The 24,154-nt window shown below is 32.4% G+C and overlaps 3 protein-coding genes and 1 long non-coding RNA gene across 4 annotated transcripts; all 4 read left to right on the forward strand.

Moving 5' to 3' along the window:
- Positions 1–6,104: 6,104 nt before the first annotated feature.
- LOC107430899 (lectin-domain containing receptor kinase VI.3-like) lies at positions 6,105–8,341 on the forward strand. The gene has a single exon (XM_016041777.4). The coding sequence runs from the start codon at positions 6,130–6,132 to the stop codon at positions 8,173–8,175; it is 2,046 nt and encodes a 681-aa protein (XP_015897263.3). The 5' UTR covers positions 6,105–6,129; the 3' UTR covers positions 8,176–8,341.
- Positions 8,342–12,649: 4,308 nt separating this feature from the next.
- Positions 12,650–15,022, forward strand: LOC132799181 (probable L-type lectin-domain containing receptor kinase VI.1). Its single transcript, XM_016016218.4, has one exon. The coding sequence runs from the start codon at positions 12,680–12,682 to the stop codon at positions 14,738–14,740; it is 2,061 nt and encodes a 686-aa protein (XP_015871704.2). The 5' UTR covers positions 12,650–12,679; the 3' UTR covers positions 14,741–15,022.
- A 2,723-nt stretch (positions 15,023–17,745) lies between these two features.
- LOC107405367 (uncharacterized) lies at positions 17,746–19,628 on the forward strand. Its single transcript, XR_001580520.4, has 2 exons — positions 17,746–19,160; positions 19,428–19,628. It is a non-coding gene; the product is annotated as an uncharacterized LOC107405367 (long non-coding RNA).
- Positions 19,629–20,484: 856 nt separating this feature from the next.
- LOC107408799 (probable L-type lectin-domain containing receptor kinase VI.1) lies at positions 20,485–22,836 on the forward strand. The gene has a single exon (XM_060818640.1). It carries the CDS (start codon positions 20,690–20,692, stop codon positions 22,748–22,750), a length of 2,061 nt encoding a protein of 686 aa, XP_060674623.1. The 5' UTR covers positions 20,485–20,689; the 3' UTR covers positions 22,751–22,836.
- The last annotated feature ends 1,318 nt before the right edge of the window (positions 22,837–24,154 follow it).

The following is a 24,154-nucleotide window of genomic DNA, read 5'->3' on the forward strand; positions in this document are numbered from 1 at the left end:
TATTGTTTCGGATAGGGATGGTAAGTTCTTAAGTTATTTTTGGAAAACTTTGTGGGCTAAGTTAGGTACTAAGCTTTTATTTTCAACTACTTGCCATGCACAAACAGATGGGCAAACCGAAGTTGTGAATAGAATCTTCTCCGCTTTGTTACGTGCTTTAATTAGTAGAATTTTAAGAACTTGGAAAGAATGTTTGCCACATGTTGAATTTGCTTATAATAGGTCTTCACATTCAGCTACTAAACATACACCATTTGAGATTGTTTATGGTTTTAATCCTTTGACTCCATTAGATCTAACACCTTTACCTTTGAGTGAGCGTGCTAATGTAGATGGAAAACAAAAAGCTGATTTTGTAAAACAGATTCATGAGAAGACAAAGGCAAATATCGAGAGGAGGACCGAGCAATATGCAAAGGTGGCTAATCAAGGCCGAAAACCCATGGTCTTTGAACCTGGAGATTGGGTGTGGCTGCATTTGAGGAAAGAAAGATTTCCCGAACAAAAGAAATCAAAACTCATGCCAAGGGGTGATGGACCTTTTCAAGTTTTGGAGAGGATAAACGACAATGCCTACAAACTTGATCTACCGGGTGAGTATAATGTTAGTGCTACCTTCAATGTTGCTGATTTGTCTTCTTTTGCTGTAGGTGATGACTTTGATTTGAGGGCAAATCCTTTTCAAGAGGAGGGGAATGATGTGAATCTGTCCGAGACCGTTCAACCGACAACCCGTTGGGGTGCTGATCCCATACAGATGAAGGTGGGGCCAATCACTAGAGCCCAAGCCAAGAAGTTCAAGGACAATCTTGCTGTCTTTATACAAGGAATAAGTCATAGTCAAGAGGGGTTGCCCATATCTAAAGAACCAACGCCTATTTTACTCATACAAGCAATAGAAGCCAAAATGGACCCCGGTGACGTTTTTATTGCCAAGATGGAGGTCGGGTTGTATGAATTGGATCCCCATTCTTATGGGTTCAATTCATATGGTGGATGAGTCATAGAAACCAGCCAAAGTAGCTTCAAAGCCGAACAACATGGTGGTTTGCGTACAAGGGGAAGAAAAGGCCGAATTTGCTGTATTCCTTGCTGGCTTTACTGTATTTTACTGTATTAGCCTTTTCTCATACTTCCAAGCAAGGGCAACGTGAGGAACTTCACAATAAGCTTATTTGGCATTCCACAAAGACTATTGAAGCTGATTTAGAGTCCAATTAGGTCAAAGAAGGGTCATTACCAACATGGCCGAAAATTACCATATTTAGTTTCCTAATTTGTTTTAGGAAACTCTCTTTAATTTTGGATTTGTATTTATTTACTTATTGAACAAATAAGTTTAGGAAATTTTATTTATTTATTTGGTTTGTAAATTAATTAATTCCTAATTGAAAATAAGGAAATTAATTAATTAGGTTAGGAAAAGGAAAGGTTCGGCCGAGTTAGAATTCTTCCTTGTGTGGCCGGTTTTTCCTAGGGTTTTTAGGATTTATTTTATTTCTTTCAAAGCCTATTTGAAGGCTTATTTTTCAATAAGAATACAACTTTGATTTGATTAAGAAAATACTTGTGAGATTAATTATCTCTTTGTTCTTTGAGAACACCTAAAACACCATTAGAAAATTGGTTGTTTTAGCTTGACTTATCAATAGGTTTTCCATCCCCTATTGTGGCGTCTACATTATACCAAGGTTTCTAACCACAGGTTGGTTAGGGGTTGAGGTCCATCCCATTAGAACTTGAACTTAATTAAGATCCGGGCTAATATAATACGGGTTTAGGAACAGGTCGTCCTAGGTTCGTATCAGTTTTTCATTTCTTCTACTCCAATAAATCCTAAATATGGGCGTATTAGCAGTTTCTTCCAGTTTCATTCTCTTTTTCCTAACCAGTTTCATTCAAAACTCTAGCTTTACGATTTTCCTTCAATGTGGTTTAGTGGGAAAGAAGTGGATTTGATTCAGGAAGGAGTTACTATTATCAAACCTAATGGTTTATGCAGCCTGACTAACAAATCAAAATTTGTCACTGGCCAAGCATTCTATTCCAAATTCTTTAACATATTTACCATAAATTCTTCCTCATCCAATAACCGGCTGTATTCATCTTCTTTCAGCACATCTTTTTTTTTTTTGCCATTGTTTCTTCTTCAAGCATTAATGATGGTGGTGGATTTGGCCTAGCCTTCACTAGATCTCCCACCACCACCCGGCGGATTCGGCGCGGTGTATAAAGTTGTATTGCCTTCAACTTGTTGCCAAGTCGCAGTGAAGAAGATAACTCCTCGGCGTTCCATTCATGGAATGCGGGATTTCGCAGCCAAAGTTGAGAGCTTAGGACAGTAAAGGCACAAGAATTTGGTGAATCTCCAAAATTGGTGCAAGCAAAAAAGAATAACGTAATCATTGTCTACGATTATATCCAACATGGAAGCTTGGATTCTCTCAGTTTCAAACATAGAGATATTGATAACAACTCTTTATTATTGAGTTGGGAACGAAATTCAATATCTTCAAAGGCATTGCCGAAGGGCTTCTTTAACTTCATGAAGAATATCAACATGTGGTAAGTAATCTGGATGTGAAACCTGGCAACGTGTTGATAGATTCCGACATGAATTCTCGGCTAGGGCTGGAATCTCTTTTACTTCCATCAATACAGGATGATAGAAATGGCTAGCTAGTTCATGATCTCATGTGTGTGCGTGCTTTTGTCTTTTTCTTTCTTTCTTTTTTTTTTTTTAATGAAACATATATATATATATATATATATATTATGGTCAAATGTATTGTGAGGAAAAATTGTTGTAAATAATAACAATATATATATATATATATATATTTTTTTTTTTTTACACCATAACCTTTTAATTCTTTGCTTTTTAAGTTGTAATTTAAGCATTATTCTTTATTTATTATTATTTTTGTTGAGTAATAGTCCTCACCTAGAATTATGGATGAACAAACAAAGACATGTCGAGCATTAATTTTATTTGTTGAACGATTTCCAACCTTGATCGTTTGTTATTCCCAACTATTGATGAGTGAAATTAATTTTCCTTGTTTACAAAAAAATAAATAAATAAATAAAAAAGATTAATTTCCTCATGCTTCATGCTGTACGAAAATGAAATAGAAAAGGGAAAAAAAAAAGAAAAAAAAATGAAGCTGTGTTTCTGAAGTGAAAAATAATGGCATAAAATAAAATTTTACCCAAAAAAAGAAAATGGTATAAAATAGAAAGTGTTTGCCAAACTTAAATAAAGAAGACGGTGTTTTGGCTTTAATGATCAATTGTCGTAATGTTCAGAAAGTCTTAAAACATTTATATAAGAAAATTTTTGGAAATATGCTAAAAGAAAAATCCATCTACATCTAGAAATCAATATATACATATATTTTGACTTTTACCTTATTTAATTTTACCTTATTTAATTCAGAAAAATAATAGAATAAAAAATTTAGAAAATTAGTCTATCTATAAGGATAAGAAAGACACCAAAATATGATTATATGCCCTTCCTTTTTTTTTGTTTTTTTGTTTTTTTGTTTTTTTTTTTGGTATTGATAAAAGAATGTACTCAAGTGTGATCAAGTGTTGAGTGTGCGACATCAATTAATTGTTTAAATTTAAAATTTTAATAAATAAGTAACAATATTTAACGGTTATCATGTTAGACCAAAACTATATATGTGGTCACAAAATGTCCTTTCGCATAAATCTCCCATGAAGTCTTCAATATATCAAAATTCTAGGTATAAAATTTTTCTCTCATTTAAAAAAAATTCTACCTTATCTAAAAGGTTCGGAGTTATATACATATAATTCAATATAAATTATATAGATGAATATTTAAACTTTAAATCTAAAATATGTATTTAAAATAATTTTACCACTTGGTAAAACCTATAAATACAACATGTAATACCTTGATCGCTGCTAATTTTGAAATGGGAAAGAAATATAGGTCTTGGAATGGAGAGAAAACTCCCATAATTAATGAGATCATTCTTTTTGCAATACCAATTGAATTATATTTCAAATTTGTTTATGTCAATTTATAAAAATCACACCCTCTTATTTCATTATGAAATTTTTATACCCTAGGTATTCTCCTTAAAAAATATAATAATAAAATCAAATAAAATAAAATAAGATAAATAACTTTCTTCTCTCTTCAGTCTGCAACCTCAGACAGAAAAATCTTCTTTTTTTTTTTTTTGAAGGATTTAAATTGTTATTTTCAAAAACAGAGTTATATCTCCTAAAGATTGCAAAATAGGCACAACTATATTTATATTTACCCAATAACGTATCATCATATATCAATAATGTGTAAAACTTGGTACATTTTATCCTATTTAATGATTTTTTTTTTTTTGGTTTTTTTATTGAGCTTTCTATAAGATGCCATGATATTGTTTAAAAATATATATAAAAGAACATCAAGTGTATGATGTCATTATCTCACCTAAAAAGAACTTCTAGAATAATGTCAATTATCTCACCTAATGACGGTAGATCATTCGCTTTGCACAGAAAAGTTGCCAAATATAAAATCAAAGATCCACAGTTATACTCAAACCTCTTAATTTTCAAGTGATGTGACTTCAATTTTTATTTGATCCATTTTTAATGGAACATTATTGTAAAGTTTCATTTATGTACGAAAAAGAATTTGGATATCTATTATGATCTCAATTCCGTATAATCAAACTTTTGACTTTAACTAAAATACCAAAAAAAAAAAAAAAAAAAAAAACTCTTGACTTTAACTAAATATGTTTTATTCATGAACCTCGTTCTTACATATTTTTTGGGGATCATTTTGTCAATTAAGAATTTAATTAATGGCTGTATTGTATTCTTCTTTTGCTTTCGTAATGCTGTCTTCTCCACGCGATGATGGTGACTTTCCACACACCATTTCCATGGAGGACCACCAGCATAATTGAGTTTTCTTACATGTGTTTTCTATGACTGATCATGCATTAGACTAATCGTAGATGATTAATGTCAATGCATGTGATATGTACGTATGAATTATATACTATTATTATTTCACCAAAAAATACTTATATATTAATAATTATTATTTGTAATTATTTTCATATTAATTTGCACGCAAATTGATCTTCACCACTTGGTCCATGATTGTCACCATGGAAATTATCAGTAAGAGAAAGGTGTGCAAATTGCATGTTTCCATGTCGTCATCCCAACTGATCTCCAATAAAGGGCAACCACAAAAATATAGAATCTAGTAGGCTACAACTTGTGGACGCCAAACGCCACATGTTAATAAACCAGTCATAAACGATGAACAAACTCCTCAAAAGAAATTTTTGGTGAATATTTTTAAGGTGAATAAGCCCTCAAAAGAAATTTCCATATGTTTTAGGGTCCAAAACTGGCATTATCAATCCCCATAGACCTATATTTGCCGTTTACTTCTTAATTTCTTCTTCTTCTTTTTTTTTTCTTTTTTTTTTTTTTTTTGTTATTTTGGTTCCCAATTTTATTTTTTAAGTACATTTTAGTTCTTAATTTTCTTTACTAGTTTTAAAACATGCAGCAGATTTATTATAAAAAAAAAAAAATTATGTTATTTTTATATGTTGCATCAAATACATTTAAAGATCAAAATGTCTGAAAAAAGTTCAAGACCAAAGTGTAACCATGGTGTAGAGAATAACAGCTTCAATTAATCTATTATATTAGCATTTAAGCATCTCAATTCCCATAAATAAAGTTCCCAAAAAACTTTTCTCTTTTGGATAATTCCCAAAAGACTTGTCATATAGTTGGGATATTAATTACTTGCCAATGAGACCATTTTTTCAAAACGCATTGGAAGTTTACAAAATTCATTGAAAGTTCAAATATCGTTCCCAGTACGGCAAATTTAAGGCAAACAATGCCTAATTCCACTTTGGAGTTCCCTTTGACTTTGATTGAACCGACCAATGACAAAATAGTCTATGTGGTTGTCATTATTCTCTACAACTCCCCACTTTATCAATTTCTTGCACTTCCTTTGACCATTGCCAAGTCAATTCGTTCACCTTCTTTCCAAATTATATATATTTCTCATATTTTCCCATTTTTTACCACTCCAAAAGTCTTATAATGGCTATGCCAGAAATTTTTGCTGCTTTCCTTCTCTTGCTTCTTCTCAGTTTTGCTCAACTTCATGAAGCTTTTGAATTTACATTAAATGGCTTCAATGGAAGTGAAAGACAACTGAGCTTGGAAGGAGCTACAATTATAAAACCTTCTGGTTTACTCAGACTCACAAACAGATCAAACCTTGTTACAGGCCACGCATTCTATTCCCAACCCATTGAACTTCTTTCCAAAAATTCAACTTCAAACAAAACTTGTGTGTCTTCTTTCAGTACATGCTTTGTGTTTGGTATAATTTCTCGGAGAAACAAACCTGGTGGATATGGCTTAGCCTTCACCATATCTCCTTCTAAGGAATTCCCAGGTGCTGAGCCAGGGCATTATCTTGGAATTTTCAACTCTTCCAAACCTTCCAATCATATTTTCTTTGTGGAGTTTGATACTGTAAATGGGTATGATGGCAGCACGGATACAGCAGGAAACCATGTTGGAGTCAACACCAATGGAATGAACTCCATTGTTAATGAACCAGCTGCTTATTATGAAGAGGGGTCCGAATCAGAGAAAGAAGATATCAACTTGGAAAGCGAAGATGGAGAGCCTATCTGTGCTTGGATTGAATACGATGGTATGAAAAAACATCTTGATGTAACAATTTTCCCTTTATCTTTGGAGAAAAAACCAGACAAACCTTTAATATCACATGGTATCGACCTAGACGATGTTCTAACCATGGAGGAGATGTACGTTGGCTTCTCTGCTTCGACAGGGCACAACAGGTCGAGCTCTCACTATATTCTTGGATGGAGTTTCGCCATGAATGGAACAGCACCAGAACTCAACTTCAAACGGCTTCCTAAACTACCAAACCAAGATACTTCATCATCATCTCTCAAACCAAAAATCAAGGCTGTTATTGCAGGCGTATCTGCCTTGATGATCACCTTATTAGGGGTCTTGTGTTTTCTTACATTGTACAAAAGGATGACTCCGCCGTTTGAGAGTCTTGAAGATTGGGAATTGGATTGTCCGCACAGGTTTAGTTTCAAGGATATTTATAAAGCAACAAAGGGTTTCAAAGACTCTGAGGTGATTGGAGTCGGCGGCTTCGGTGCTGTCTACAAGGGTGTTTTGCCTTCAACTGGGGCTGAAATTGCAGTGAAGAAGATAACTCCAAACTCTCTTCAAGGAATCAGAGATTTTGTAGCTGAGGTTGAGAGCTTGGGACAGTTGAGGCACAAGAACTTGGTGAGTCTCCTAGGTTGGTGCAAAAAAAAGAACGTCCTCATCATTGTCTATGCTTACATTCCATATGGAAGCCTTGATGCTCTCATCTTCAATCCCAGAAATGAAGTTTCATTGGGTTGGGAACATAGATTCAATATCTTCAAAGGCATAGCCAAGGGGCTTCTATATCTGCATGAAGAATACCAACAAGTTGTAATTCACAGGGATGTGAAACCCAGCAATGTTTTGATAGATTCAGACATGAATGCTCGGCTAAGCGACTTTGGGCTTGCCAGGCTTCATGATCACGACGGTGAGATATCACACACAACCGGAGTTGTTGGCACAATTGGGTATATAGCACCGGAATTGGCTCGTACCGGAAAAGCCTCGACTGCCACCGATGTGTTTGCTTATGGAGTTTTGCTACTTGAAGTGGCCTGTGGAAGGAGACCAATTGGGTCAGGTAATTTCATATTGGTTGATTGGGTGAGTGAATGTTATGAAATGGATCGGTTACTGGATGTAGTGGATCCAAAATTGGGTTCAGATTTTGTTGTTGAAGAGATGGAGTTGGTGCTGACATTGGGTCTACTTTGCTCTTATGACAAACCAGAAGCCAGGCCAAGCATGAGAGAAGTGGTTCGGTATTTGAACGGAGATGATTTGCTTCCTGTTTTTGATGGTTGTGAACCAAATATTAATTCCCCATGGCACTGTAGGATGAATACAAGATACAATATGGAAGTGGTTTCTTACGATATCAACACATCCTACAAATCATCATCAGTTGTCCCTGCGAATTCTTTCAATTCCATATGATTTTTTTTTTATTTTTTTTTTTGGGACACATTACTTTTTTGTATAGTACTAATCAAGTACATATACATCTCTATAGCTGGGATGAACAGATAGAGATTTGAGTTTTAATTTTCCTTTTTCAAGTGTTAACATCATTTAATTATTCCCAAATTATACTGAAAATAAAAGTCCTAGAAAAGTTGGTTTCTTTATTAGTATTTTGGCTTAATTCCTTGCGTAAAGCTATATAAAATCTACGAAAGTCACAATTTAATAAAACAAACAGCCTATAAATTCACCAAGGAAAAAAAAAAAACTTTTTATAAGGCTATTTCATATAGTAATCAAGCAATGTCAGAAGTTTCATGCCCAATAGACGATATATTGAGAGCTTAAAAGGGGATGCCAGCTTTCCTTTATTTATTTATTTATAAATAAAAAATTAAAGTACTAAACAAGCAAATTAATCGGTTAAACAGTAAAATGTTGCAATTTTAACCCGGATTTGATCATTAGGCATCTAAAAAGTTTGATTTTAGACCCATCTGTTGGTGGATATTTTTAACCGGTCGAATAGTGGATGCAGTGGATCCGAAATTGCAATAGAGTTGTTAAAAAAGAATCTGCTTTTGCTTTTGCAGGAGGCAAGAATGGAAGGATAGGAAGAGGTAACTTGTAATGTTTAGAAATATAGAGAAACATGTCAAAACGAAGTGCAAACTTCTTTTTTTTTTTTTTTTTTTTTTTTGGGTAAATAAGCACAATGTGCAAACTAGAGGATATTATTTTGAAACATATTCTATAATAAGTTGTTATAAAAGCCTGATAAACCTTTTCATACTTCTTTTTAAGCTACAAGAGGTAAAAACGGTGGGTTTGAGTTTTATTTTATTTTAATTTTCAGATAAATTAATAGTAAAAATTGAAACAACAAACAACCAAACAAAAAAATCAATTTTTAGGGTAAATAGCATGTCTTGACACCTTTTCAATGGCACCTGTCACATTTTGGCAGATTTGAACAAAAGTGTAAATTTTTTAAATTATAGAGTATTAAATGTAGAATATAATAAAATCAAATAAACATACCACTGTACAAGAATAGATTAATTTTGAGGATATGAAAATGTAATTTTTAATGTTGTCTTCAAGTAAAATGTTGTTTTTGAGTAATTGTATCCATATTACAAGATATGCTAACTGTACTACAATCTGTACACATCTATTCTAAAATTTGTTTTTGCTAACTATGTTAATAATTGAGAATATTTCGTTTAGTGTCTAGACCCTCTTAACTTTGTATAATTTCAATTTAATCCTTAAGATTTCAAAAATATTATTTATTTCCCCTCATATTTCAAACAGTTATTATTTTCTTCCTTGTTATTTCATTTACACCTCTCAAAATAATTTTATCTGCATCCCTATAAAGATGCTAGTTGTAATTCTCAAAATCTAAGAAACTAAATTGATATTAATGCAAATTTGATGGAGCCTAGATGAAATATTTCCTTAATAATTTTTACTTATTTTATTTTTAATAGTTTAAAATTAAATCTACGTACATTATAACACACAATTTTCCTTAGTACCTTTGGGCTTTGTTTGGATATCAGAAGATAGAAGGAAATAAAAAATTAAATGAAAAATGACGGAAAGAAAATTAGAATTTTTCTTATGTTCGGTTCAACAAGTTGCAAGAGAGAAAAAAAATTACATACAGTTTTCCATGGATATGGCTGAGAGAGTTTTAGAGAAGAGAGATGTAAAGGAAAGAGAAAGAGAAGAAAGAGCGAAAAGAGAAGAGGATAGAGAGCTACAAATAGGGAAGGGATAAAGTTACAAAGAGAGAGGAGAGAGAGTATAGAAAAGAGAAAGAAGAGATATTGGAGGGAAAATAGTAGGCCTAGTAAAATCTCAACTGTTAACAGGACAGGAACTTGCACTATTATTTACTGGTTTGGATCTTGGATATTAGATTGGAATTGTATTAGTGTCATTTGATAAAACTCATGAAAAAGAATGATAATAGGATGATACTCATTGGAATTCGTTAGACCCATTAGATTAGTTAATATAAGGTATTTTTATAATTTTATATCATATAATAATTTTACCCTAAACTAATTTTATATCAAAATTTAAACAATAATGTGCTAATTTAAATTTTATACTTTCCAATAGTAATGCTGAATTTTGAATGTTGGTTTGTTTGTAGTTTTTGAGTGTTTAAATTGACAATGCAATGCATGTTCTTTAGGCTTGATGGATGTTTAATTTGTAATATTTTGAATTGATAATTATTAATGCATGTGGAATTTTTTTTTTTTTTAAAGTTTACCTTATCAATAAATATGTCTATATGATCTTTTTTTCCTAAACAAAAAAGAAGTTTATTTTATCATTTTGATACTTAATCAAAATTTAGCATATATGCTAATGAGTTAATGAATTAGATAACAGTATACATGAAAATTTTAGAATTGGTTCAGATCTACATATCTTAATACGAAAATTTAATGAATCGTATTTAGATTAAGAAAATATAATACAAACACGACACAATATCATAAGATACAAATATTAGGAAAAAAAAAAAAAGATAAAGAAAAGGGACCACAATAGAAAGGAGAAAACATTAGAAATGCATTCCATAAGGGAAAGAAATAGAGAGAAGTGAGATAATGGATAATATTTAATGATTTTTTTAGTATTTAAGCTCATTTAAGAATTTTTTTTTTTTTTTTTTTTTGTAAATTTTGTTAGAGTACTAAAAAATATTAAAATTATAATACCCGAAACATATATTACAATGTAAATACAACTGCTTTTTATTTTTCATTTTCAAAGGGAAAAACAATTAAAGTTAATTCATCGGGTTTAGAAAAGTCATACAATTGGACAAAATGTTGCCCAAAAGTCAAAACGCCCAGTCCATTTTCCAATGTCCACGACCCAAAAGGAAACAAATCATCATGGCCCATTTTCCATTGATTTTGTTGGGTCAATAAAAATTCTATTTATTTGGTAAGGTTTTTATTTGTTTACTTATTTATTTTTAAGTTTCAATAAATTTTTATATTTTTATAGAAAATCTGGGTATCTTAGCCAAAATCTGTACTAGATCTCACATGGTGCCTTGATTGGTTTTATATATAAATTTTTTTCCACATAATTTGATAAATGGAAATAGATTAAAAGATAGTATCTTCCTTTTAGCTTTGTGTTTGTTCAGCCTATGCGTGTATAATGTGTATCTATATTCATTGGATTCATGCGCAGGTTTACCATTGTTATTTTATGGCATGACGATGATTGTCCACGCCATGCATGTTTTCCACGGCAGATCAGGATGTAATTTAGTTTTCATGCATGTAATTTTATTTTTTTATGACTAATCATGAGACAAATGTAGTTAATAGTGAATACACGTATCAATAATAATAATTAGAGAAAGTTACAAATTATCTTTCTATTCTTGTCCATGTTTTATTTTATTTATTTCTGAAAAGCTTTCCTTTTTAAAGTATAGCATAATGTTAAATTGTCCTTTTTTTAAAAAAATAATAATAATTTTTTTTATGAAAATTACAAAATTCATCATCTAATTATCAAATAAATTGACCATATAAAAAATATAAATTATAAGTTTGGAAACAAAATTGATAAGAAAAACTTGTACCCAATTAATTTTTATAAGCGTTAACTTCTTTCTTTCTCTCTTTCTTTTTAATTCAAAACAAATTATAAGTTACAAATATATTGTTTAAAAAACAATCATTTTAAATATTGCATAATCAATTTCATGAGAAAACTCTTAACAAAATACTAAAGGAGGAAAGCAATTTAAAATTGTGTGTCTATAATTCACAGGGAAAATTATGTGATTATTTTCCACATCAATTTGTAGATAACGTGTTGACCCAGTTGAAAGATGACCAACAACACGGAAATTATCATAAATGAAAAAATGAATGTGTCACTGTATTTCTCGGTTCAAGTCCTCATCTCAAAGCCAACCACCCAAAAAAAAAAAAAAAAAAAAAGTTCTATGTAAAAAAAGAGAAAGTTCTATGTGGATACAAAACGGCATTGCATGCGAATACAGTCACAAACGACGTGACCAAAGTCGTCAAAGAACTTTCCTTATGATTAGCATTCATTTGCCCCAAAACGAAGACTTTAAAAACGCAAATCATATTCTAGTAGACATTAATTCACCTCACAAATATAAACATTACCTCTTGTAAATGATTTTAAAAAAAAAAACAAAAAAAAAGAAGAAGCTTCAAATGCCGTTCCCACCATGGCAAATTACAGACCCAATAAAATTGCTTACTCATTCTCTTCAACTAGGATTTGACATGACACTTCAGACTTTCGTTATCTTCAGTATTTATTTGCACTTCCTTTGACCATTGACATATTCAACTTCTTTCTTATATTATTTATAAAGCTTACACATAAACTTAAACTTGCATTTTTCCATTTTTCAGTTGTCTTTTCCTACTCAAAAGTCTCTTAAATGGCTCTACCAGGAATTTCAATTTCCTCTGCTTTCCTTTTCTTCTTTCTTCTTCCCAGTTTAATCCAACTTCTTGAAGCTTCATCATTTACTTTCAATAATGGCTTCAATGGAAAGGAATCAGATCTGACCCTTCAAAATGGAGCTACCATTGACAACCAATCTGGTTTACTCAAGCTAACAAACACATCATACCAAGTTACCGGCCAAGCATTCTATTCCAAACCCATTCAGATGTTTGCAAAAGATTCAACCCCCAACAAGACTCATCAAGTATCTTCATTCAGCACAAGTTTTGTATTTGCAATGGTCAATCCAAGATCAAGACCTGGTGGTTATGGCCTGGCCTTCACCATATCTCCTTCCGCTGAATTCCCTGGAGCAGAGGCTGGCCATTTTTTTGGAATCTTCAACCCTTCCAACGTTAACAACTCATCCAATCATATCTTCCTCGTGGAATTCGATACCGTCGACGGCTTTAACGAAACCGAGGACAACACCGGAAATCATGTCGGAGTCAACTTCAACTCGGTGAACTCCACTCTAAAGAAAATAGCTGGTTATTATGGAGATAGCAATCCAGAAGAAAAACGATATATGATATTGGATAGCACTGATGGAGAGCTTATATGTGCTTGGATTGAATACGATGGAGTCGAAAAACTTCTCAATGTAACAATTTTTCCTACATCTTTGCAGAAGAAACCAAACAAGGCCTTGATATCCAGACATGTCGATCTAACTAGTGTTTTCAACGAGAAGATGTTTGTTGGATTCTCTGCTTCAACAGGGAAGATGAAGTCAAGCTCTCATTACATTCTTGGATGGAGTTTTGCAATGGATGGGAAAGCAAGAGAGCTCAAGTTCAATCTACTTCCCAAACTACCAAACCAGGATGGTACTTCATCTCTAAAACCCCAAATTATAGCTCTTATAGCAGGTTTATGTGCCTTGTTGCTCACGTTATTCGTGATTTTGGGCTATCTTACATTGTACAAAAGGATGACAAAAACTTTTGAGATTCTTGAAGATTGGGAATTGGATTGTCCTCACAGATTCAAATTCAAAGATCTTCATACAGCAACAAAGGGTTTCAAAGACTCCGAGTTGATCGGAGTTGGTGGATTTGGTGCTGTCTATAAAGGTGTATTGCCTTCAACTGGATGTGAAGTTGCAGTGAAGAAGATAACTAAGAATTCACTTCAAGGAATAAGAGATTTTGCAGCAGAGGTTGAGAGCTTGGGACAGTTGAGGCACAAGAACTTGGTGAATCTTCAAGGTTGGTGCAAGAAAAAGAATAATCTCATCATCGTCTACGATTATATCCCAAATGGAAGCTTGGACTCTCTCATTTTCAATCCCAGAGGTAACATTTTCTTGACTTGGGAACGGAGATTCAATATCTTCAAAGGCATAGCAGAGGGGCTACTCTATCTGCATGAAGAATACCAACAAGTTGTAATCCATAGGGATGTAAAATCAAGCAATGTTTTGATTGATTCGGACATGAATGCTCGGCTAAGTGACTTTGGGCTTGCCAGGCTTCATGATCATCACGGTGAGATATCACACACCACTGGAGTTGTTGGCACAATTGGGTATATAGCACCGGAATTGGCTCGGACCGGCAAGGCCTCGACGGCCACAGATGTGTTTGCTTATGGGGTTTTGCTACTTGAAGTTGCTTGTGGAAAGAGACCAATTGGGTCAGGAAATTTCATATTGGTTGATTGGGTGACTGAATGTTGTCAGATGGGAAGGCTGCTTGATGTGGTGGATCCAAAGTTTGGTTCGGAATTTGCTGTTGAAGAGATGGAATTGGTGCTGAAATTGGGTTTGCTTTGCTCTTATCACAAACCAGAAGCCAGGCCAAGCATGAGACAAGTGGTTCGGTATCTGAATGGGGATGATTTGCTTCCCGTTTTTGATGGTTGGGGAACCAATGTTGAGTCCCAAGGGGAATATAGGCTGAGCACAAGATGTATGGAAGTGACTTCTAATGGTACCAGCACATCAATTGGCGCTGGTGTTTCTTTCAATTCCATCAACATAGGAAGATAGTATTTTGTTATTTTATTTATTTATTTATTTATTTTTATCTTGGTAAATAACACAGGAAGATAGTATATATAGGTTTTTCATGATTATTTTTTTCTTACCTCTTTCATTTTTCGGATTTTTTCTTCTTTTTCTTTTGTCGTGAAGCACTTCAAGTGCACATGCTTTTCCTCGTTGAATCTTGAGCCATGGGGATGTAAAAACATAGAGATTGAGTTTTATTCTTCTCTTTTTAACAATTATTGTACTTCTTTACTTATTCTCAATTAATAATTTGATCGAGTATATGCTTCGTGCATTCTTTCATGCTATGCCAAAATTATAAAAAATAAAAAAATAAAAAGAAAAAAGAAAAAAAGTCAGTTCGCGTTAAAATAATATTGACATATAATGCTGACTTATCACCTATATATATAATATATTTCAGAAAATTGGTAGTTCAACAGTTCCATTAGTGTATTGTTGGTTCATAATCTTAATTAAAACGTTCCCAAATAAAACAAACCTATTTGTAATATACGGCTATTATATATAGTGATCAAGCAATGTTAGAAAGGTTCATGCCAAATTGATGATATATTAACCCATTAATTAAACCATAGAAACAAAAAAAGGTCCGAATGTAAGTAAGAAATTAACAAGCAAATCAGCGAAAGAGTAATAATGCATGCTTAATTTTTCTCGGATGTGTAGGAGGAGCATCTAGACCCATCCCTGTATACATAATATAATATTAGTTATAAATAAATATTACAATCAATATTTGATGCTTTTTGTCGAGTAGAAACAAAAAGTTGGTTTCTTTATTAGTATTTTGGCTTAATTCCTTGCGTAAAGCTATATAAAATTTACGAAAGTCACAATTTAATAAAACAAACAGCCTATAAATTCACCAAGGAAAGAAAAAATTATTTATAAGGCTATTTCATATAGTAATCAAGCAATGTCAGAAGTTTCATGCCAAATAGACGATATATTAAGAGCTTAAAAGGGGATGCCAGCTTTCCTTTATTTATTTATTAATAAATAAAAAATTAAAGTACTAAACAAGCAAATTAATCGGTTAAACAGTAAAATGTTCAATTTTAACCCGGATTTGATCATTAGGCATCTAAAAAGTTTGATTTTAGACCCATCTATTGGTGGATATTTTTAACGGGTCGAATAGTGGATGCAGTGGATCCGAAATTGCAAAAGAGTTGTTAAAAAAGAATCTGCTTTTGCTTTTGCAGGAGGCAAGAATGGAAGGATAGGAAGAGGTAACTTGTAATGTTTAGAAATATAGAGAAACATGTCAAAACGAAGTGCAAACTTCTTTTTTTTTGGGTAAATAAGCACAATGTGCAAACTAGAGGATATTCTTTTGAAATATATTCTATAATAAGTTGTTATAAAAGCCTGATAAACCTTTTCATACTTCTTTTTAAGCTACAAGAGGTAAAAACGGTGGGTTTGAGTTTTATTTTATTTTAATTTTCAGATAAATTAATAGTAAAAATTGAAACAACAAACAACCAAACAAAAAATCAATTTTTAGGGTAAATAGCATGTCTTGACACCTTTTCAATGGCACCTGTCACATTTTAGCAGATTTGAACAAAAGTGTAAATTTTTTAAATTATAGAGTATTAAATGTAAAATATAATAAAATAAAATAAACATACCACTATACAAGAATAGATTAATTTAGAGGATATTAAAATATAATTTTTAATGTTGTCTTCAAGTAAAATGTTGTTTTTGAGTAATTCTATCTACATTACAAGATATGCTAACTGTACTACAATCTGTACCCATCTATTCTAAAATTTGTTTTTGCTAACTATATTAATAATTGAGAATATTTCGTGTAGTGTTTAGACTCTCTTAATTTTGTACTAATTTCAATTTAATCCTTAAGATTTCAAATAGTTATTAGTTTCCTTCCTTGTTATTTCATTTACACCTCTTAAAATAATTTTATTTGCATCCCTATAAAGATGCTAGTTATAACTCTCAAAATCTAAGAGATTAAATTGAAATTAATCCAAATTTGATGGAGCCTAGATGAAATATTTCCTTAATAATTTATACTTATTTTATTTTTAATAGTTTAAAATAAAATCTACATACATTATAACACATAATTTTCCTTAGTACCTTTGGGCTTTGTTTGGATATCAGAAGATATAAGGAAATAAAAAATTAAATGAAAAATGACGGAAAGAAAATTAGAATTTTTCTTATGTTTGGTTCAACAAGTTGCAAGAGGGAAAAAAAATTACATACAGTTTTCCATGGATATGACTGAGAGAGTTTTAGAGGAGAGAGATGTAAAGGAAAGAGAAAGAGAAGAAAAGGCGAAAAGAGAAGAGGATAGAGAGCTACAAATAGGGAAGGGATAAAGTTACAAAGAGAGAGGAGAGAGAGTATAGAAAAGAGAAAGAAGAGTGAGGGAAAAGAGAGAGGAGAGAGATTATAAAGAGAGCTATAGAGATATTGGAGGGAAAATAGTAGGCCTAGTAAAATCTCAACTGTGAACAGGACAGGAGCTTGCATAATTATTTACTGGTTTGGATCCTGGATATTAGATTGGAATTGTATTAGTATCATTTGATAAAACTCATGAAAAAGAATGATAATAGGATGATACTCAATGGAATTCGTTAAACCCATTAGATTAGTTAATATAAGGTATTTTTATAATTTTATATCATATAATAATTTTATCCTAAACTAATTTTATATCAAAATTGAAACAATAATGTGCTAATTTAAATTTAATGCTTTCCAATAGTAATGCTGAATTTTGAATGTTGGTTTGTTTGTAGTTTTTGAGTGTTTAAATTGACAATGCAATGCATGTTCTTTAGGCTTGATGGATGTTTAATTTGTAATATTTTGAATTGATAATTATTAATGCATGTGGAAATTTTTTTTTAAAAAAAGTTTACCTTATCAATAAATATGTCTATATGATCTTTTTTTCTTAAACAAAAAAGAAGTTTATTTTATCATTTTGATACTTAATCAAAATTTGACATATATGCTAATGAGTTAATGGATTAGATAACAGCATACATGAAAATTTCATAATTGATTCGGATCTACATATCTTAATACGAAAATTTAATGGATTGTATTTAGATTAAGAAAATTTAATATGAACACGACACAATATCATAAGATACAAATATTAGGAAGAAAAAAAAGATAAAGAAAAGGGACCACAATAGAAAGGAGACAACATTAGAAATGCATTCCATAAGGGAAAGAAATAGAGAGAAGTGAGATAATGGATAATATTTAATGATTTTTTTAGTATTTAAGCTCATTTAAGAATTTTTTTTTTTTTTTTTTTTTGTAAATTTTGTTAGAGTACTAAAAAATATTAAAATTATAATACCCGAAACATATTTTACAATGTAAATACAACTGCTTTTTATTTTTCATTTTCAAAGGGAAAAACAATTAAAGTTAATTCATCGGGTTTAGAAAAGTCATACAATTGGACAAAATGTTGCCCAAAAGTCAAAAAGCCCAGTCCATTTTCCAATGTCCACGACCCAAAAGGAAACAAATCCTCATGGCCCATTTTCCATTGATTTTGTTGGGTCAATAAAAATTCTATTTAGGGGAGTATGGCCCAATACCCCGCTTTTGAAAGCGTTAATAAAAATTACCCTTTCCGTTTTGAATTTTTTTTATCTACCCATCTCTTTTTCATTATTCCAACTATACTCTTTTTCTTATCTTATTTCTATCCCACAGTCCACATTTCATGCTGAATGTCCAGCCCACCACCTGATTGATGTCCTGCTTGTCTTTGTTGACTGGCTCTTCCTCTACTTTTCCCGTGACTACTCCCTCGTTCTGCTCGGTTTCGCCATCGTCGACTGATTCATCGTGGTGGGGACTCGGGGTGGTCACTGTCGTGTCTCTTTTGCTGGTGGGAGTGTGGGTCATGGATGAAAATAAAGCAGGGGTAAGCTAACTTTTGTGCAACTGATGAAGGCACTTGCAGAATATTTCAGCACATCTTCGTTCATGAGAGAAAAGCATGGAAATGTGACTAAAGAGCATCCCTTTTCTTCTGACTGGTTTTGGACGGTCGAAATAGAAATGGGATAAGAATCATTCAGTTTGTAATTGATAGTTATGTGATCCAGCTTCTGTGGAACGGATCTTACAATTTTTAGGAAATTGAAGCAGGAGGTGTTTTTTCCAATGAGCTTATGGGTTTTTCGGGGAAAAAGGATCAAAGAGAGCAGAGGTATGGAAGGTCTTTTATAATGGTTGTTAAGGGAAAAAGTAATTTTTTATTTTTATTGGGGGCAAAATTGAAATTAAGGGGTATATTAAAAAAATCTGGAAAGGAGAGGATAGATTTCATTACCCACTTATTTTGATGGCTATTGGGCCAAATTATCCTTCTATTTATTTGGTAAGGTTTTTATTTGTTTACTTATTTATTTTTAAGTTTCAATAATTTATATATTTTTATAGAAAATCTGGGTATGTTAGCCAAAATCTGTATTAGATCTCACATGGTGCCTTGATTGGTTTTATATATAAATTTTTTTCCACATAATTTGATAATTAAATATGATAAATGGAAATAGATTAAAAGATAGTATATTCCTTTTAGCTTTGTGTTTGTTCAGCCTATGCGTGTATAATGTGTATCTATGTTCATTGGATTCATGCGCAGGTTTACCACTGTTATTTTATGGCATGACGATGATTGTCCACGCCATGCATCTTTTCCACGGCAGATCAGGATGTAATTTAGTTTTCATGCATGTAATTTTATTTTTTTATGACTAATCATGAGACAAATGTTGTTAATAGTGAATACACGTATCAATAATAATAATTAGAGAAAGTTACAAAATATCTTTCTATTCTTGTCCATGTTTTATTTTATTTATTTCTGAAAAGCTTTCCTTTTTAAAGTATAGCATAATGTTAAATTGTCCTTTTTGTTTTAAAAAAATAATTTTTTTATGGAAAATTACAAAATTCATCATCTAATTATCAAATAAATTGACCATATAAAAAATATAAATTATAAGTTTGGAAAAAAAATTGATAAGAAAAACTTGTATCCAATTAATTTTTATAAGCGTTAACTTCTTTCTTTCTTTCTTTCTTTCTTTTTTAATTCAAAACAAATTATAAGTTACAAATATATTGTTTAAAAAGCAATCATTTTAAATATTGCATAATCAATTTCATGAGAAAACTCTTAACAAAATACTAAAGGAGGAAAGCAATTTAAAATTGTGTGTCTACAATTCACAGGGAAAATTATGTGATTATTTTCCACATCAATTTGTAGATAACGTGTTGACCCAGTTGAAAGATGACCAACAACACGGAAATTATCATAAATGAAAAAATGAATGTGTCACTGTATTTCTCGGTTCAAGTCCTCATCTCAAAGCCAACCATCAAAAAAAAAAATAAATAAATAAATAAAAAAGAGAAAGTTCTATGTGGATACAAAACGGCATTGCATGCGAATACAGTCACAAACGACGTGACAAAAGTCGTCAAAGAACTTTCCTTATGATTACCATTCATTTGCCCCAAAACGAAGACTTTAAAAACGCAAATCATATTCTAGTAGACATTAATTCACCTCACAAATATGAACATTACCTCTTGTAAATGATTTAAAAAAAAAACAAAATAAAAAAAAAAGAAAAAAAAAAGAAAAGAAGAAGAAGCTTCAAAAGCCGTTCCCACCACGGCAAATTACAGACCCAATAAAATTGCTTACTCATTCTCTTCAACTAGGATTTGACATGACACTTCAGACATTCGTTATCTTCAGTATTTATTTGCACTTCCTTTGACCATTGACATATTCAACTTCTTTCTTATATTATTTATAAAGCTTACACATAAACTTAAACTTGCATTTTTCCATTTTTCAATTGTCTTTTCCTACCCTCAAAAGTCTCTTAAATGGCTCTACCAGGAATTTCAACTTCCTCTGCTTTCCTTTTCTTCTTTCTTCTTCCCAGTTTAATCCAACTTCTTGAAGCTTCATCATTTACTTTCAATAATGGCTTCAATGGAAAGGAATCAGATCTAACCCGTCAAAATGGAGCTACCATTGACAACCAATCTGGTTTACTCAAGCTAACAAACACATCATACCAAGTTACCGGCCAAGCATTCTATTCCAAACCCATTCAGATGTTTGCAAAAGATTCAACCCCCAACAAGACTCATCAAGTATCTTCATTCAGCACAAGTTTTGTATTTGCAATGGTCAATCCAAGATCAAGACCTGGTGGTTATGGCCTGGCCTTCACCATATCTCCTTCCCCTGAATTCCCTGGAGGAGAGGCTGGCCATTTTTTTGGAATCTTCAGCTCTTCCAACTTTAAGAACACACCCAATCATATCTTCCTCGTGGAATTCGATACCGTCGACGGCTTGAACGAAACCGAGGACAACACCGGAAACCATGTCGGAGTTAGCTTCAACGAGGTGAACTCCGCTGAGACGAAAATAGCTGGTTATTATCCAGATGGCACGCCGGAAGAAAAACAACATATGATATTGGATAGCACTGATGGAGAGCTTATATGTGCTTGGATTGAATACGATGGAGTCGAAAAACTTCTCAATGTAACAATTTTTCCTACATCTTTGCAGAAGAAACCAAACAAGGCCTTGATATCCAGACATGTCGATCTAGCTAGTGTTTTCAATGAGAAGATGTTTGTTGGATTCTCTGCTTCAACAGGGAAGACGAAGTCAAGCTTTCATTACATTCTTGGATGGAGTTTTGCAATGCATGGGAAAGCAAAAGAACTCAATTTCAATCAACTTCCCAAACTACCAAACCAGGATGGTACTTCATCTCTAAAACCCCAAATAATAGCTCTTATCGCAGGTTTATGTGCCTTGTTGCTCATGTTATTGGTGATTTTGGGCTATCTTACATTGTACAAAAGGATGACAAAGACTTTTGAGATACTTGAAGACTGGGAATTGGATTGTCCTCACAGATTCAAATTCAAAGACCTTCATACCGCAACAAAGGGTTTCAAAGACTCCGAGTTGATCGGAGTCGGCGGATTCGGTGCTGTCTATAAAGGTATATTGCCTTCAACTGGATGTGAAGTTGCAGTGAAGAAGATAACTAAGAATTCACTTCAAGGAATAAGAGATTTTGCAGCAGAGGTTGAGAGCTTGGGACAGTTGAGGCACAAGAACTTGGTGAATCTTCAAGGTTGGTGCAAGAAAAAGAATAATCTCATCATCGTCTACGATTATATCCCAAATGGAAGCTTGGGCTCTCTCATTTTCAATCCCAGAGGTAACATTTTCTTGACTTGGGAACGGAGATTCAATATCTTCAAAGGCATAGCAGAGGGGCTACTCTATCTGCATGAAGAATACCAACAAGTTGTAATCCATAGGGATGTAAAATCAAGCAATGTTTTGATTGATTCGGACATGAATGCTCGGCTGAGTGACTTTGGGCTTGCCAGGCTTCATGATCATCACGGTGAGATATCACACACCACTGGAGTTGTTGGCACAATTGGGTACATAGCACCGGAATTGGCTCGGACCGGCAAGGCCTCGACGGCCACAGATGTGTTTGCTTATGGGGTTTTGCTACTTGAAGTTGCTTGTGGAAAGAGACCAATTGGGTCAGGAAATTTCATATTGGTTGATTGGGTGACTGAATGTTGTCAGATGGGAAGGCTACTTGATGTAGTGGATCCAAAGCTTGGTTCGGAATTTGATGTTGAAGAGATGGAATTGGTGCTGAAATTGGGTTTGCTTTGCTCTTATCACAAACCAGAAGCCAGGCCAAGCATGAGACAAGTGGTTCGGTATCTGAATGGGGATGATTTGCTTCCCGTTTTTGATGGTTGGGGAACCAATGTTGAGTCCCAAGGGGAATATAGGCTGAGCACAAGATGTATGGAAGTGACTTCTAATGGTACCAGCACATCAATTGGCGCTGGTGTTTCTTTCAATTCCATCAACATAGGAAGATAGTATTTTGTTATTTTATTTATTTATTTATTTATTTTTATCTTGGTAAATAACACAGGAAGATAGTATATATAGGTTTTTCATGATTATTTTTTTCTTACCTCTTTCATTTTTCGGATTTTTTCTTCTTTTTCTTTTGTCGTGAAGCACTTCAAGTGCACATGCTTTTCCTCGTTGAATCTTGAGCCATGGGGATGTAAAAACATAGAGATTGAGTTTTATTCTTCTCTTTTTAACAATTATTGTACTTCTTTACTTATTCTCAATTAATAATTTGATCGAGTATATGCTTCGTGCATTCTTTCATGCTATGCCAAAATTATAAAAAATAAAAAAATAAAAAGAAAAAAGAAAAAAAGTCAGTTCGCGTTAAAATAATATTGACATATAATGCTGACTTATCACCTATATATATAATATATTTCAGAAAATTGGTAGTTCAACAGTTCCATTAGTGTATTGTTGGTTCATAATCTTAATTAAAACGTTCCCAAATAAAACAAACCTATTTGTAATATACGGCTATTATATATAGTGATCAAGCAATGTTAGAAAGGTTCATGCCAAATTGATGATATATTAACCCATTAATTAAACCATAGAAACAAAAAAAGGTCCGAATGTAAGTAAGAAATTAACAAGCAAATCAGCGAAAGAGTAATAATGCATGCTTAATTTTTCTCGGATGTGTAGGAGGAGCATCTAGACCCATCCCTGTATACATAATATAATATTAGTTATAAATAAATATTACAATCAATATTTGATGCTTTTTGTCGAGTAGACCAATAACGCGTAAAACAAAAAAAAAATAGAATGTGAAAGAATTATACTCTTAGAAGGTCAGTACAACAAACCCGTTTTGATTTGAGGAAGTTTCAAACCAACCAGAAGGTCGTCATCCAAGTCAACAAATAAATAATATTATTTCCCCATCCATATCTAGAACTTGTCACATTCATTGCTGTGGTCTTGTGCACAAATATATTATTGTATTTATATATATAGGTCGATCCTACATCAATAAGAACTTTAAACACCTACTGCAATAGGAAAATACAGCCGTTTGGTTAGTGGGAAAATAGTAATATGTAAGAGAAAGAGTAGAGTAGGGATCGGTTTTTGGAACTCTCTTTGTTCTCCAACTCTTCAAGCTTTCGTATTTGGAAATTAATATAGCTATTTTAGCATATCCATGCAGAGTCTCATACAATAATTGTCTTTCCCAATTAAGTAATTCACCGGAAACCGTATGCAAAAATTTATACATAAAAAAAAAAATATATATATATATATATAAAAATAAAAAAAAATGGTTCATTGGAAACTGAGCAATCCAAACACAATCGTACTCTAATCAAAAACCTCCAAGGAGGTGAACTTGGACAAATATAATTTTCTTTGTTT

This window comes from Ziziphus jujuba, chromosome 6, assembly GCF_031755915.1.
Source record: "Ziziphus jujuba cultivar Dongzao chromosome 6, ASM3175591v1".
Taxonomy (NCBI): domain Eukaryota; kingdom Viridiplantae; phylum Streptophyta; class Magnoliopsida; order Rosales; family Rhamnaceae; genus Ziziphus; species Ziziphus jujuba.

Bases quoted from the DNA above. Each gene is read 5' to 3' on its own strand.
- LOC107430899 (XM_016041777.4), top strand. From the start codon at position 6,130: ATGGCTATGCCAGAAATTTTTGCTGCTTTCCTTCTCTTGCTTCTTCTC.
- LOC132799181 (XM_016016218.4), top strand. From the start codon at position 12,680: ATGGCTCTACCAGGAATTTCAATTTCCTCTGCTTTCCTTTTCTTCTTT.
- LOC107408799 (XM_060818640.1), top strand. From the start codon at position 20,690: ATGGCTCTACCAGGAATTTCAACTTCCTCTGCTTTCCTTTTCTTCTTT.